This window comes from Ornithorhynchus anatinus, chromosome 17 (genome assembly GCF_004115215.2).
Source record: "Ornithorhynchus anatinus isolate Pmale09 chromosome 17, mOrnAna1.pri.v4, whole genome shotgun sequence".
Taxonomy (NCBI): domain Eukaryota; kingdom Metazoa; phylum Chordata; class Mammalia; order Monotremata; family Ornithorhynchidae; genus Ornithorhynchus; species Ornithorhynchus anatinus.
Genome location: NC_041744.1, coordinates 24820484 through 24833805, shown reverse-complemented (window position 1 = coordinate 24833805; position 13322 = coordinate 24820484). Strand labels below are relative to the sequence as shown.

Here is a 13322-nt window from a genome sequence, read left to right as displayed (position 1 = left end):
CATCTATATTTCTTTTCCCTTTATGGTCTGTCGGTTTTTTTTACCAGTCTGATGGAACCCAGGGGGAAGAAAAACACTCAGACTATGGACCTTACACCAGGTTCAATTCAAAATTTGTCCCTAATTCTATTTTTTAATTTTCTGTTTCAGCCATTACTTTTTGAAGATAAGTTTGTCTTGCCTTCTTAATGCTCTCTTAGGTTCACTCTCAAGACTTTTGGCATCAAGAGAGGGGTTTGAAAAGATTGGAGAAAAACTATTTTCCACATATATTTCAGGACTTTAAATCATTTGAATATTGCTGATGTGGCTATGCAAGGGTTATGGGGATTATGTGTTTACATTTATCTCAGATAGAATGGTTCTGTTGGCTTTGCTTCACAAACCGTAACAGGGAGAGCCACTTGACAGATTGCAGAAAATTTTTATTCATTCTGATGCATTTTGAACATGTTGATTCTCAAAGCTTAATTAACAAGAAGATGAATTTTTTTAGATTCCCATGGGAACCCAGTTTCACCGGAAGACCAAGTTAGCCTTGCTCAGCAGATTTCAGATGTCGTGAAGCAGCCAGCCTTTATAGCTGGCATTGGTGCAGCCTGTTGGATTATCCTTATGGTCTTCAGCATCTGGCTGTATCGCCACCGGAAAAAGCGAAATGGACTGACCAGTACTTATGCCGGGATCCGGAAAGGTATTTTCAGTTTCCTAATCTGGAACAGACAGTTCTTAAATGGTCTCACGTAAGTGTTGGTATTGGGGATTGATTGATTGTATTTATTATAGCTCACATTAGAGAACCTGCGTGGCCTAGTGGAAAGAGAATGGGTCTGGGAGTCATAGAACCTGGTATCTAATCCTGGCTCTGCCACTTATCTGCTATGTGACCTTGGGCAGTCATTTTGCTTCGCTGTGCTTCAGTTCCCTCATTTGCAAAATGGGGGTTCAGTACCTGTTCTCCCTCTTACTTAGATTGTGAGTCCCATGTGGGTCTTGATGATCTTTTATCTACTCCAGCGCTTCATACAGTACTTGGCATTTAGTAAGTATTTAACAAGTACCACAATTATCTCATTTCAGTGTTTTTAAATTTCAGACCTGTACATATATTTTGCCAGTGTATTCACCTACATATAAACTTTAATGATGCTTAAATTGGACCTGATTTCCCAGAGTATTGTTACAGTATCCTTGAAAGGTTGTTGTTGTTATTGTATTTAAGTGCTTTCTTTGTGTCAAGCTTGTTTCTAAGCACTGGAGTAGATACAATAATATAAATAATCACAGCGCCTGTCCCACAAGGTGCTCACATTCTAAGTAATGTTGGGCTTGATCATTTTTGAATCCTAATGTTTTTATGAGAACTGGGATTAAAGACTATCAAATTTGCCCCTATTTAGCATAGAATACCTTTTGGTTATAATAGTGCATATGTATTTGATTTTTATTTGCTGAGATTATCATTTCCAAATGCTGATTGCCTATTCTGAAGAAAACATATGTTAGCTTTGCATCATTCACAGTCTTATTGAATGAAATTAAAAGTGCTGGCAGGTTTTTTTACGAGTAAATACCTTTTCCACACAAGCATTCTTCCCCCAAGGATATTGAAATACTGTCGAAAGCGACTGATTGACATTCTGTGAGGCTGAAGCTCTGCGTTCATTCCTAATCCTGACTTCACCATCTTTGTTGAACTGAGAGAGAGCCCCAGCCCACCATCCAGATTTGCAAAATCTTATTTTCTTGATCCCATTGACCTACCGTTGCAGACATTATCAAGAAATTTGGTTGAGACATATTGCCTTGTTGAGTGTTTCTTTTTCCTTTTTTATATAAAGAAAGGGAAGGTACCAATTTGGTTAGTTTTCATGTCTTTTTAGCTGGTTTATGTAAGGAACCAATTACCTTGGGAGCTACGGTATGTACTTGGCATTTTTTTCCCATCATCCAAGCAAAGTATTTACTACTGCTGTCATTTTGGGTTTGTTTGGTTCTCTTATGAATCATGTTGCGTGAGCTACTAGAAAGGATTAAAACAAACTTTTAGAATTCTCTGGAAATTTGAAGAGGTGAAGTAAAATCAATTTTCCCCTTCCTCCTTCCCGGAATGACCAATTCTCTCCTTGTTCTTTTACTAATATGCTTTAAGCATGCTGGCAAATGCCTGAGCCTTCCTTCCTACACACCCTGTTAAACTAACATTGATGTCCTCTCACCTCTCTTTTGTTTTTAAGCAGAAATATAGGACATAAATACAAATGTAATTCTATTAGCATTTGATTCTGCTTCTTACCCAACGACTTGGGAAGCATATGATGCATAAATTCCAAGTTACCGTCCGGTCCTTAAAATGATATTGTGCATTTTGGGGTGCAGAAAAGAGAAGTCATCATTTTTGCTTAGGCAAATTGAGTGGATTTTCAAGACAAAAGAATGGGAAATAAAAACAAAATCCCATCAGTCTGTGAGGTATCGAGTCAATAGTGTGAATGCAAGAAATAGTGAACATTATTAACAATATTTCCCAATTCGCTCCAGGCTTGACATCTGTTAAAATCCTTCAGTATCCATGCACGTATACACACATAGATTGCAATAGCACCACAGGGCACACCGACCCTTTATTAATGGAGGCTCTGAGAATTAAGTTGTTCTTTGGTGTGCTGGCTGTTAAGATTTCATTTAGTCTGACCTCTTTTCATCTGTTCCTTCATTCCTCAAAGTAGACTTAGCAGGGAAGACATAATGACGAGGACCTTTCATATTTTTCCTTGTGTCCTTGTGATTGCAAATTAATGGTGAAACATTTCATCCTTGCTTGACTAGTTGTAGCTTTAAATGTACTTCCTTAGTTATGAAGACCAGCACTGTCTATTTGAATGTAGCCAAATTACATTGACTATGTGAAAAGGCCTGGATGAAGGAACAACACAATAGAATTCCTGAGATTGAGGCTGTTGTGCTGTGAATCAAGGCCAGAGGATGAAATGAGAAAATAGCATTGAGGCTTTTGTTTCTGTTTTGCTGTAGTATGTTTAGAAATAATGTGGCTTGGTAAAAAGTGATAGACATGGAGTGTGCTTCCCATGATACTTTTTTTGCACCTCGAGGGCCTCAGTACCAAAATAAATTTGCAGGAGACATTAGGACTGAGTGAAATGGAAAATACAGAGTTAGTGTTTTTCTATGTAAAATAGAAAACCGGGATCCTCTTTCCCGGGTGTCAGGTTTTTAATCTGAACCTCAATCATAAATCAGTTCCTATAGCCTCTCCCTTGCTCTGCGGGTTTTTACTTCAAATCAATTAGAAGGGCTTGAAAAATAAGTCCATCTCCTCCCACTGTGAAATGATTCAGAAATTGCTGTAATATCTTGCAATGTGCAGAGGGAGTGAGATGATAGGGATGGTGGGGGAGGCAGAGCTGTTGCTTTTGAGGTCTGCAGTTCAATTTCAGGCATTATTGATTAGATTAAGATTTATAACCGCACTGAGTTAAGGTTTTCAAAGAGACATTATTGTACCATCGGTAGACTACCTTGTGTGGGATTTTCTTAAGGCTGAAAAGTATATCCGGAGGTCTCTTGTTACTGTACATTAAAGCCCAGAAAATGAAGTTCAAAAATCTCTAATTTTGTCTGTCTGAGTTTTCTACAATGACAAAATAAACAACTGTAATTCTATCCTTGCCCGATTTGTGAAATGAGGTGTCAGGCATTTTCTTGGTGGAGTTTCCTACTGAGGAACATTTCAGTTTTATAGTTCTCTCTGGTCCTTTAAAAGAATGCTATTTTTTATTCCACATGCTTAAGTGCCCCTATTAGTCCAATTTAATGAGCATTTACTTACTGATCTGTAGATAACTTTCAAGTAAGACCTTGATAATACTTGTTTAAGAATCCATCATCCAGTGTTTTGAAATGATTAATAGTGTGGGATACATGTTTGTACTAAGGCCACGAGCAAAATATCTGCTACTAAATGGAGGGTCATTCACAGGCTAACCCTGGTCTCCCCGCCTCCCCCCCCCCCCCCCCCCCCCCCGAGCCTATGAGAATGACAGAGTTCCCAAATGGTACATGTAGGGACAGGCTTCTTTTTTCAAACCAGAATTTTGGTCTAATTCATAGATCTGGGCAACTGGGTTAGTCATTTACATTTGTTTTATGTTCAGCTGTCTGCTTGATTTATACTAATGTGATATGTTCCCTTTCTCTCTGACTTAATAACTGGTTTATATTTTGTTTTGATTTTTCAGTCCCGTCTTTTACCTTCACACCAACAGGTATATATTTGCACTTCCCTACCCCGTTCTCCTTTATTAGTTTGGCATGTGTCATACTATTATATTTTGGGGGGTCTTTTGCTTTTGTTTTTGTTTTTTCTAATATAACAACCTAAGCTTTTCGGGGTGGGTGGGAAAGACTTCTTTGTTTTCTAGTGGCAGATATTATTGTTATTAGTATACTTGAGAGCAAGATTTAAAAAAAAAAAATTTACAGACCAATTTGTAACCTCCACACTGCATCTTCACTGTCTGTTTGCATGTGTTCCATGAGCTATTTAAATGTGATTTAACATGCTAATTATTTTGGATGACTCAATTCTGCATTCTTTCCCTGAACCATAAACTTACATTATTTTTTAAAGGATGAATCTTTCCTACTTGAAATATTCTGTTATGAAATTCAACTTTAAAAAAGGAAGAAACCTGTAAAAGAGAAAAAGAAAACTTTCCATTTTCTTAAATTCAGAATCGTCATGTTCTGTTCCATTCATTTTCTTTGGTTCCACCCCTCCTTTTTCACTGGTACCTCTACCTCCAGTGAGAGACTCACCTGCAGCAGTAACTCCTGAGTTTTTAATCCTTTTATTGTAATCACTAGGAGCACTTATCTCTCCCTTGCAGACTCCCAGTTTGGAGTCTTTCTAAGGAGCAGAATTTGGCTGCTTTTTTTTAAAAGGCATTCTTAGTGAGGCAATGCATAGCTGTTGAATCCATCAGCAATCTCAGGGTGCTAATCTTCTTAACTCCTTGCCTAGCTATGTGCAAACCTCAAAGAAAAGAAGAAAGTTTCTAGTTACCCATTCACTTGGGTCTCCTTAAAACTAACTTTTTGCTGTGGTGCCTTCATGAAAATGACTGTATACAATTTAGGTTCTATATAGTGATTGGAAACATGTATGTTGGTCCCAACCAGCAGTAAGAAGCCTCATTAGCTTTTCAAAGTTTGTTTTCAAAGTTTATTAAAGTGTGTGTCAACTATGGGAGTATCCTCAGATATTAAATATGGGGAAGCTGGGGTGCGGTGGGGGTGGTGGGTGTAAATGGGAAGTGGGTATTTTAGGTCAGGTTCACACTAGCAAATTGAAGTGCAGAATTGAATCATTTATTTACCTGGTGCAGAAAATAGATCATTTGAAACCTCACTTTTCAGAGTAACTGTAGCAAAAGGTTTTTTTATGTTTGTTTGTTTTGGCTACTGTACATTTTGTTAGGGTTCGCTTGGCCTTTGGCTATGTGTATATAAGCAAATTATCCAGATAATTCAGGCCTACTCACAGTCTTCTGCTGCCAATGCTTCTCTGTAACAAAGATCCTGAAGTTGCTGGCTTTCAGGTCTAGGCCAACAGCGCTAGTACAGGTGAAAGGTGGTTATTAGGGGTAAGATTCCTCATTAATACTGGTTAAGGACACTGGATTTGGTTGAGTGGAGGAAGAATGAGGAAGTGGGTGATTTGTTGGCTCTTCTACATTACTTTTAACATTGCTTGGAAACTTACTGTGTGCTTTTCACATTCCCTTTAACGGAGAATAAGTTGACTGTTTTTCCTTGCATTCCTCCTGGAGGAAAAAAGGATTAGTTTCTACTCTGCAGATATTTCAACTTCATATATATGCATTTTCCTTCAATATCTGTACAACCAAGGCTAATGTCATAGTGAGAGCCCCTGAAATATCTTGAAAATTTACTTGCATGGTCTCAGCTTGTTCGAGCAGTTTGCCGAAATGTAATGATTGTACAGTGTTCTTCAGAAACGGAAATATTTAGGGATGGTAGAGCTATTTTAAATGTGATGCTGATAAATCTGGAAATCTATATCCTGAATGGCAAAAAGTTTCCATATACTCTATGTTTGAAAATGATCAATCCTGCATTTAAAAGCTAATAATAAATGTGTTGTTAAAAAAGTGTGTCTGAAATGGCTACTGTCAATGGTGCTTTTTCTTTTAACTCTTCTAGTAACTTACCAGCGAGGAGGAGAAGCTGTGAGCAGCGGAGGCAGGTAACTATGTGGCTTATTTGCAGGTCCCAAAGGGGTGGATGCAAACAATCATATTCAAAGAGAAACAGGAACTTTGTCCCATTGACTCTATAGGGGGACACAGATATGTCCTAGAAAGAAAAATCTGGAATAAGTATTTTGTTGGCAGTTGCACTGTTTCATATGCTTATCCAGAAAATATTGCATTTTCACATTTTGAGAACTACATTCTTTTTTCATTGCTCAAATGAATGGACGCTCTTTTCAGAATAGTTGCTTTTTGTCATTAGAAAGGCTGCATTTCAGAAAAGGAACACCAGAGGGAGCACTTTAACTTTCCAAAAAAAAAAGACTTGCTGATTTAGCAGATGATTAAAGGAGTTAAAGTAATTAAGTTGTGGCATTTATGAAGATTAAGAAATATAGCTGGTTCACAGATACTACAAAAGAAAAAAATGTTCATTGGAAAACTTGCTGAACACAGCAGTAGCTCATAAATTGATGTTGTTTTTGTCTTGCTGTGAATGCAGAACAGCTCCAGTCATCACTTGCAAAGGTGTTTTGCTAAAGAAAAAAAGAATCTAGCTTATTTATTCAAGGGCTTTTTCTTCTAAACATCTACATGTAGCTGAGTTAAACAGGCTCTATTGTGATTAGTAGACTAGATTACAAACCAGGATCGAAAGAAGCAGGCTTCACATGAGCCTTAATTCCTCAAATAAAATGGGGTTGTTTTTGGTTTTTTTCCCAGATAAGCATTAGTTTTCAGTAAAGCGCTATAAATAACTTCCACCCTAGCCCAAGTTCAAAAGCAATCTAAAAATCATTTTAGCATTGTAATGTAGTCCACCATATTAAAGCCATTTAGCACTTCTGTCCCATTGTTCTTTCACCATAGCACTGGTGATAACATCTACTTTCCTTTGTTCTCCTCCCACATGTCCACATTCACTTCCACCCCATGTATAGGGCTGGGAGCTGAGGGGGTTCACATGGAGAAGCTCTAGGATCATGTCAGCTATTGTCATCATTCAACAGCATGGCCTAGTGGCAAGAGTATGGACTTGGGAATCAGAGAACATGGGTTCTAATCTGGATCTGCTGTATGACCTTGGGCAAGTCACTTCACTTCTCTGTGCCTCAGTTAGCTCACCTGTAAAATGGGAGCCCCATGTGGGGCAACCTGGTTATCTTGTAACTACCGCAGTGCTTACAACTGCTTGGCACATAGTAAGCGCTTAACAAATACCATAATTATTATTATAATTATTACTAAGGTCTAAGGAGAGACCCCAAAAGGAAGAGTTAAGAAGCCCTTATAGGGCTGGCGGTCTAATGAGGGAGATAAGTCATACCCTATTTACAAATACAGAGAGCAGAAGGAAAAGGATATGATAGGAAGTAGTGGAAATATGCAAGGCCAGAATAATTGAATATGCAAATTACATATGTGTTGTTGGGTTAGAACTAATTGGGGAACGCTTCTTGGAGAAAGAATTTCAGAAAGACTTTGAAGATGGGGAGAGCTATGGCCTGGTGAATTTCAAGACGAAGAGAGTGCTGGACTGGATGTACTATGTAGGCACATGGTGTTGGAGTCAAGAAAGTCAAGAATTCATTCAGTTGTGTTTATTGAGTGCTTACTTTGTGCAGAGCACTGTACTCAGTGCTTGGAAAAGTACAAAACAGCAATAAAGGAGAGACAATTCCTGCCCAAAATGAATTCACAGTCTAGAGTGAGGGGAGACAGACATCTAAACAAGTATACAGACATCAGTATAAATTAATAAAATTACAGATATATATGTGGGGCAGGGAGAGGGGAAAGAGCAAAGGGAGCAAGTCAAGGTGATGCAGAAAGGAATGGGAGATAAGGAAAAGTGGGACTTAGTCTGGGAAGGCCTCTTGGAGGAGATGTGCCTTCAGTAAGGCTTTGAAGTGGGGGAGAGTAATTTTCTGGCCAATTTGAGGAGGAAGGGCATTCCAGGACAGAGGTAGGATGTGGCCCAGGGATCAGCTGCAGGACAAACGAGATGAAGGCAAGGTGAGAAGGTTAGCACCAAAGGAGTCAAATGTGTGATCTGGGTTGTAAAAGAGAAGTGAAGTGAAGTAGGAGGGGGCGAGGTAAAGGAATGCTTTATAGCCAATGGTGAGGAGTTTTAGTTTAATACAGAGGTGGATAGGCAACCACTGGAGATTTCTGAGGAGTTGAGGGGTGACATGTCCAGAATGTTTCTGTAGACAGATGATCCAGGAAATGGAGTAAAGCATGAACTGGAGTGGAGAGAGATTGGAGGTTGGGAAGTCAGACAGTTGGCTGATGCAGTAATCTAGGTGGTCTAGAATGACTGATTGTATTAATGTAGTAGCAGTTTGGATGGAGAGGAAAGGCAGGATTTTAGTGTTGTTGTGAAGGTAGTTAGAAGCTGTTGATGGAGGAGTAAAGTATGTGAGTAGTTGATGAAGAGAGTTGAGATAAAAAAATCATAATGATTATGGTATCTGTGATGTGATTACTAGATAAGAGACACTATGCTAAGTACGGGAGTAGATAAATAATCAGATTAGACAAAACGCATGTCTCACAAAATGTGAGGAAGAGCCATGAAGCCAATAAGTAAGAACTTGTAGCTGATGCAGACAGAAATGGGTTCCTGTTGGAAGCTTAAAAGGTGTTGAGAGATGTGTCCCCTCAGGGAGCTGATACTTTATTCCACAAACCAACAAGGAGCAATCAATTTGTTCCACATGCCAAACACACACACTCTATGACATCTGTGTCTATATACAAGTATGTATGTATATATGTACACACATAATATGAATAAAATTATAATTGTTTATTCAGACTAAGTAGCTGGAGCAAAGTTTAATTCATCTCTACTCTCAAACATCATTACGCTGAGACTTCCAGTCAGTCAATTACTTTTACTTAGTGCTTAATGTGTGCAGAGACTGTACTAGCATGGCTCAGTGGCAAGAGCCTGGGCTTGGGAGTCAGAGGTCATGGGTTCGACTTCCGGATCTGCCACTTGGCAGCTCTGTGACTGTGGGCAAGTCATTTCACTTCTCTGTGCCTCAGTTACCTCATCTGTAAAATGGGGATGAAGACTGTGAGCCTCACGTGCGGCAACCTGATTACCCTGTATCTCCCCCCACCGCTTAGAACAGTGCTCGGCACATAGTAAGCGCTTAACAAATGCCAACATTATTATTACTAAGCACTTGGGAGAATACAATATAACAGAGTTGGTAGACACATTCCCTGCCCACAGGGAGCTTACAAAACTCACCATCAGGAAGGGCAAGGCGATTGATTACTTTAAAGCTGATGGTAAGGAGTTTCTGTTTGATTTCCCAGAAATCCATTTCAAATCTCTTATATATACACTGCATCCTCCTTTAAACACATCCCATCATTTACGACATTCTGAGTAGAAATTCATACAATTATCCATTTCTTGCAGAGCAGTTGGAAAAAATGCCTTACCCTGCATTTCACGGTTAATTTCCATTCTTTCATTTTTCAAGGGCATTAAGAAAATTCAGTATCATCCCCAAACTAGTGCTATGAACAGTATCTTCCCAACTTTCAAGTAGAACCATTTCAATTTGAAACCATCTGCCATAAAATGACATTTTTCTGGTGGTGTGTTTCTAATAATATGTGAGGAAAAGTGTAAATCTAGGGAAGTTGAATGGCAGGTCGATGTCCATAAGGTAAAAGTAGAATATATTTTTTTCAGATGAACAAGAAAAATGAAACTACAAAGAAAATCTTTGTAGAGTGGCTCGTACCAAATTATTATTGTTCTGAAACCAAGCTGTGTATCACTGTAATTATCCGATAGGATATATGTTGAAAAAAGACATTAAAAATGCCATTCTTAGACACAGACTTAGGTCCCTGGCACTGGTGATACAAAGATGCAGTTAATAACTGCAGATTCTTTTTTGCATTTTTGACTCCATGAGAGAGGATTATTCACCTGGTATGCCAAGGAAAAGTAAAGGCCAATATTTCTTGTAGGGCGTCATCTTTGTTACCCCCAGACTTAAATATTTGGCTTTCACTATGTTTATGTAGAACTGTCTGGCAGTTTACAGTATAGTCAACAGAAAAATTAGATGAACCTTCAAAAATATGAACTGAAAGAGTTACAAGGTTTTAATCTTTAAAATAAAAAAATGCTCACAATATGACTGATCCAGCAATTCTGGAATGCACAGTTTTGGAAGGCATTGCAGAACCCAGTCGTCAATAAGGGAAATCCATTGGCTGTTCTCTACAGCTTAAAAAACCCGCAGAAAACCCAAATCGCTACAATTCTTCACAAGTTAGCACGAAATACGATCAAAGGATCGAAACACTCTTTGTTGACAAGAGTTTTAGGGGTGGAGCTTGCCCCAAAATGGTTTTAAAGTGCCAAAAGGTAGTAGTGTACAGTTGTGTTTAATGCTTAGGATTATTTTAATTTTGTGTCTATTTGAGTAAACTTAGAGTGAAGCAGTTTGTTATTCACATATTCAAGAGCCATCTCCTCTTTCTTTTAGGCCAGGACTTCTCAACATCAGTGAACCTGCCACTCAGCCATGGCTAGCAGATACTTGGCCTAACACTGGCAATAATCACAATGACTGTTCAATTAACTGCTGCACAGCAGGCAACGGAAACAGCGATAGCAATCTGACTACATACAGTCGGCCAGGTTAGTCAATTTGTACCTGATAGTGATTTGGTTGATGTCAAATTAAACATAAAAAAAGAAGTTCTCTTTTCTTTTTTCTCTCCTCTCTGCCTGTCCCTCTCCTTCCTTCACCCTCTACCCCAACCCATTATGGAATGTAGTGTCTGAAAAAAAAACCTACCTTTATGCCTTTTTTGGCCATTTCTAAAGGAGTATTTGCATGGCAAAATGCTAAAGCTTATCCATTTCTAGACAATAGAGAGGAAATATTTTGAGATAAAATTCAATCAAACAACCTCTATTCTCAATTTTAGCCCAAGGAGTTTATGGGTAAAAATTTTTTTTAAATGCTGCTAAATTTTATGGGATTTTGAAACAGAGAACCCAGGTTCTAGTTCCTGCTCTTCCACATCCCAGCTGTGTGACTTGGGCAAGTCACATATCTTCTTTGGGGCTCAGTTTCCTCAACTACAAAATGGGGATTCAACATCTTTTCTTCCACCTACTTAGACTGTGAGTCCTCTGTTGGACAGGCACCTGAATCTGGCCTGATTAACTTGTATCTACCCCAGTACTTTGTACACTGTTGGACACATAGTAAACACTTAAGAAATTACATTAAAAAATTGACCTCAATTTGTAAGTATATTTTTAAAACATTAACCTTTTTTAGTATAGACACTAACCAAGGCAAAAATGAAAGAAAAAAGAACACTCTCCTATCTCTCAGACATTTTTGCCAGAATTCTGGAATTCCAAAAATGGGGATAGATTAATCAGTTTTGTAAAATATTTGTTTTTCTTTTGTGTGGGAGTTGATCATACATTTATTTGGATTGTCTATCTCTAGTTAACGTAACACTGTTTGTTAAGTCAATTTGGTCTTTTATGGAAGTTAAAAAATTGATTATTTATAAGATTCTAGATGGGATTGAAGGATGTAAATCTTGAACATGTTTCACTAAGAAAATCAAAGAAAAGAAAAAGCTATTGATAATAAAAAGAAATCATGGAAAGTAGTACTCGAGGCATGAAAAGATATAAGGTCACTAGAATTAGCAGAAAAACAAATGGTGGCAATACTGTACCAGATGATGAACAATTAAGGGCAAAGGAAAGAAGAAAAAAATTATATAAATCATCCAAAGAAGGCATTACACATTGTTAAGAGCAGCAGAAAATAACATAGATCAATCTGTGACAGCTCCATATTGAACAAAAATATATCCTAAAGAAAGACACTCAAAACAAACTCCTTATGTGGTGTAATATTTCTTAATGACTGGAAATGAACATAAGGATTAGTGATGACATATGTTGTTTTTTGATCACTTCTTTCATTCCTGAGCATATTTGGGAGCTCAAATATTTAATGGAAGTCTCCAGAACAAAGTTAGGAGGTTGTTGTACAACATTTCTAGTTCAAATGACAAATAACAATTCTCGATTGCCTGAAGCTCCATACTCATCAAGAAATGCTTAGCCATACAGTTCTCATAGTGTACTGGATTGTTTTTAATTTACTAAATACAGCTCAATATTCAACTGTTTTCAAATTTAGATGAAAGAAAGTTCATTCTTTGAGGTGGGTACCCTCTGTGAAAAAGGAGAATGTGCATATAGTGTAACCTTATTTGTTAAAATATCCATTTCCATTATGAAAGTTTCTCGGGTTATTCTACATTGGTGGTCTCTCTAGTGGTTTTTGGACTTTCTAGTTTATGGCAATAGCTACATCTCTTCTATTTAAGTGGCTGTACAATTTAATTATCCCTCTGATGTGAGCACTGAGGTGCCAAGAGAGCTGCTGGCAAAGCAGTGAAGTCTCGGATGTTTACTCTGGACCTGTTTCCGGACTCCATTTGACCTATTTCCCTTGGCCATGATCAACTGTTTGGCTTTTAATTATTGTTTATTATGGATACATAATGTGATTCATTATGGATACATGAAATCAACATAATGAATTTAGTGGGCATTTAATATGCATAAAAATGAATTTGTTTAATGTTGTCATAGGTGACAAAACATGCAAACCATTTCCTTGAGAGTGATAAGGTAACATTACCTATCCTTATCAATGCCAGCTCATTGAAGTATCAAATACAAAATCAAGTTCCAAGTTTCTTTATGACTATAGAAATCACAGGCTATTCTGTTTGAGTAATTTTTGTTTTTTATATGATTGAGCTACTACAGTCAAATATCATCACCAACCAAAACCCAACAGATTTTTTCAAGTTTCCATAATTAGGATTTGAATCTAGTTAAAATTGGTTCCAAAAGAGATTCAATTTAGGTGCTATCTATACTCTCGTTGTTGGGCAGGGATTGTCTCTGTTGCCGAATTGTACATTCCAAGCACT

The 13322-nt window shown here is 37.8% G+C and overlaps 1 protein-coding gene across 8 annotated transcripts in view; it reads left to right on the top strand.

The window, feature by feature from the left end:
• Positions 1 to 13322, top strand: part of ROBO1 (roundabout guidance receptor 1) — a 797263-nt gene that overhangs the window by 756979 nt on the left and 26962 nt on the right. For 6 of the 8 annotated variants that reach the window (XM_039914411.1, XM_039914413.1, XM_029082113.2 and 3 more), the window contains 4 exons: positions 497 to 694; positions 4260 to 4286; positions 6247 to 6289; positions 10823 to 10977. In XM_039914411.1, the coding sequence (XP_039770345.1) occupies positions 497 to 694; positions 4260 to 4286; positions 6247 to 6289; positions 10823 to 10977 (423 nt within the window). The remainder of the gene's footprint in view (positions 1 to 496; positions 695 to 4259; positions 4287 to 6246; positions 6290 to 10822; positions 10978 to 13322) is intronic. The other 2 variants (XM_039914415.1, XM_039914412.1) reach the window with 1 other exon arrangement.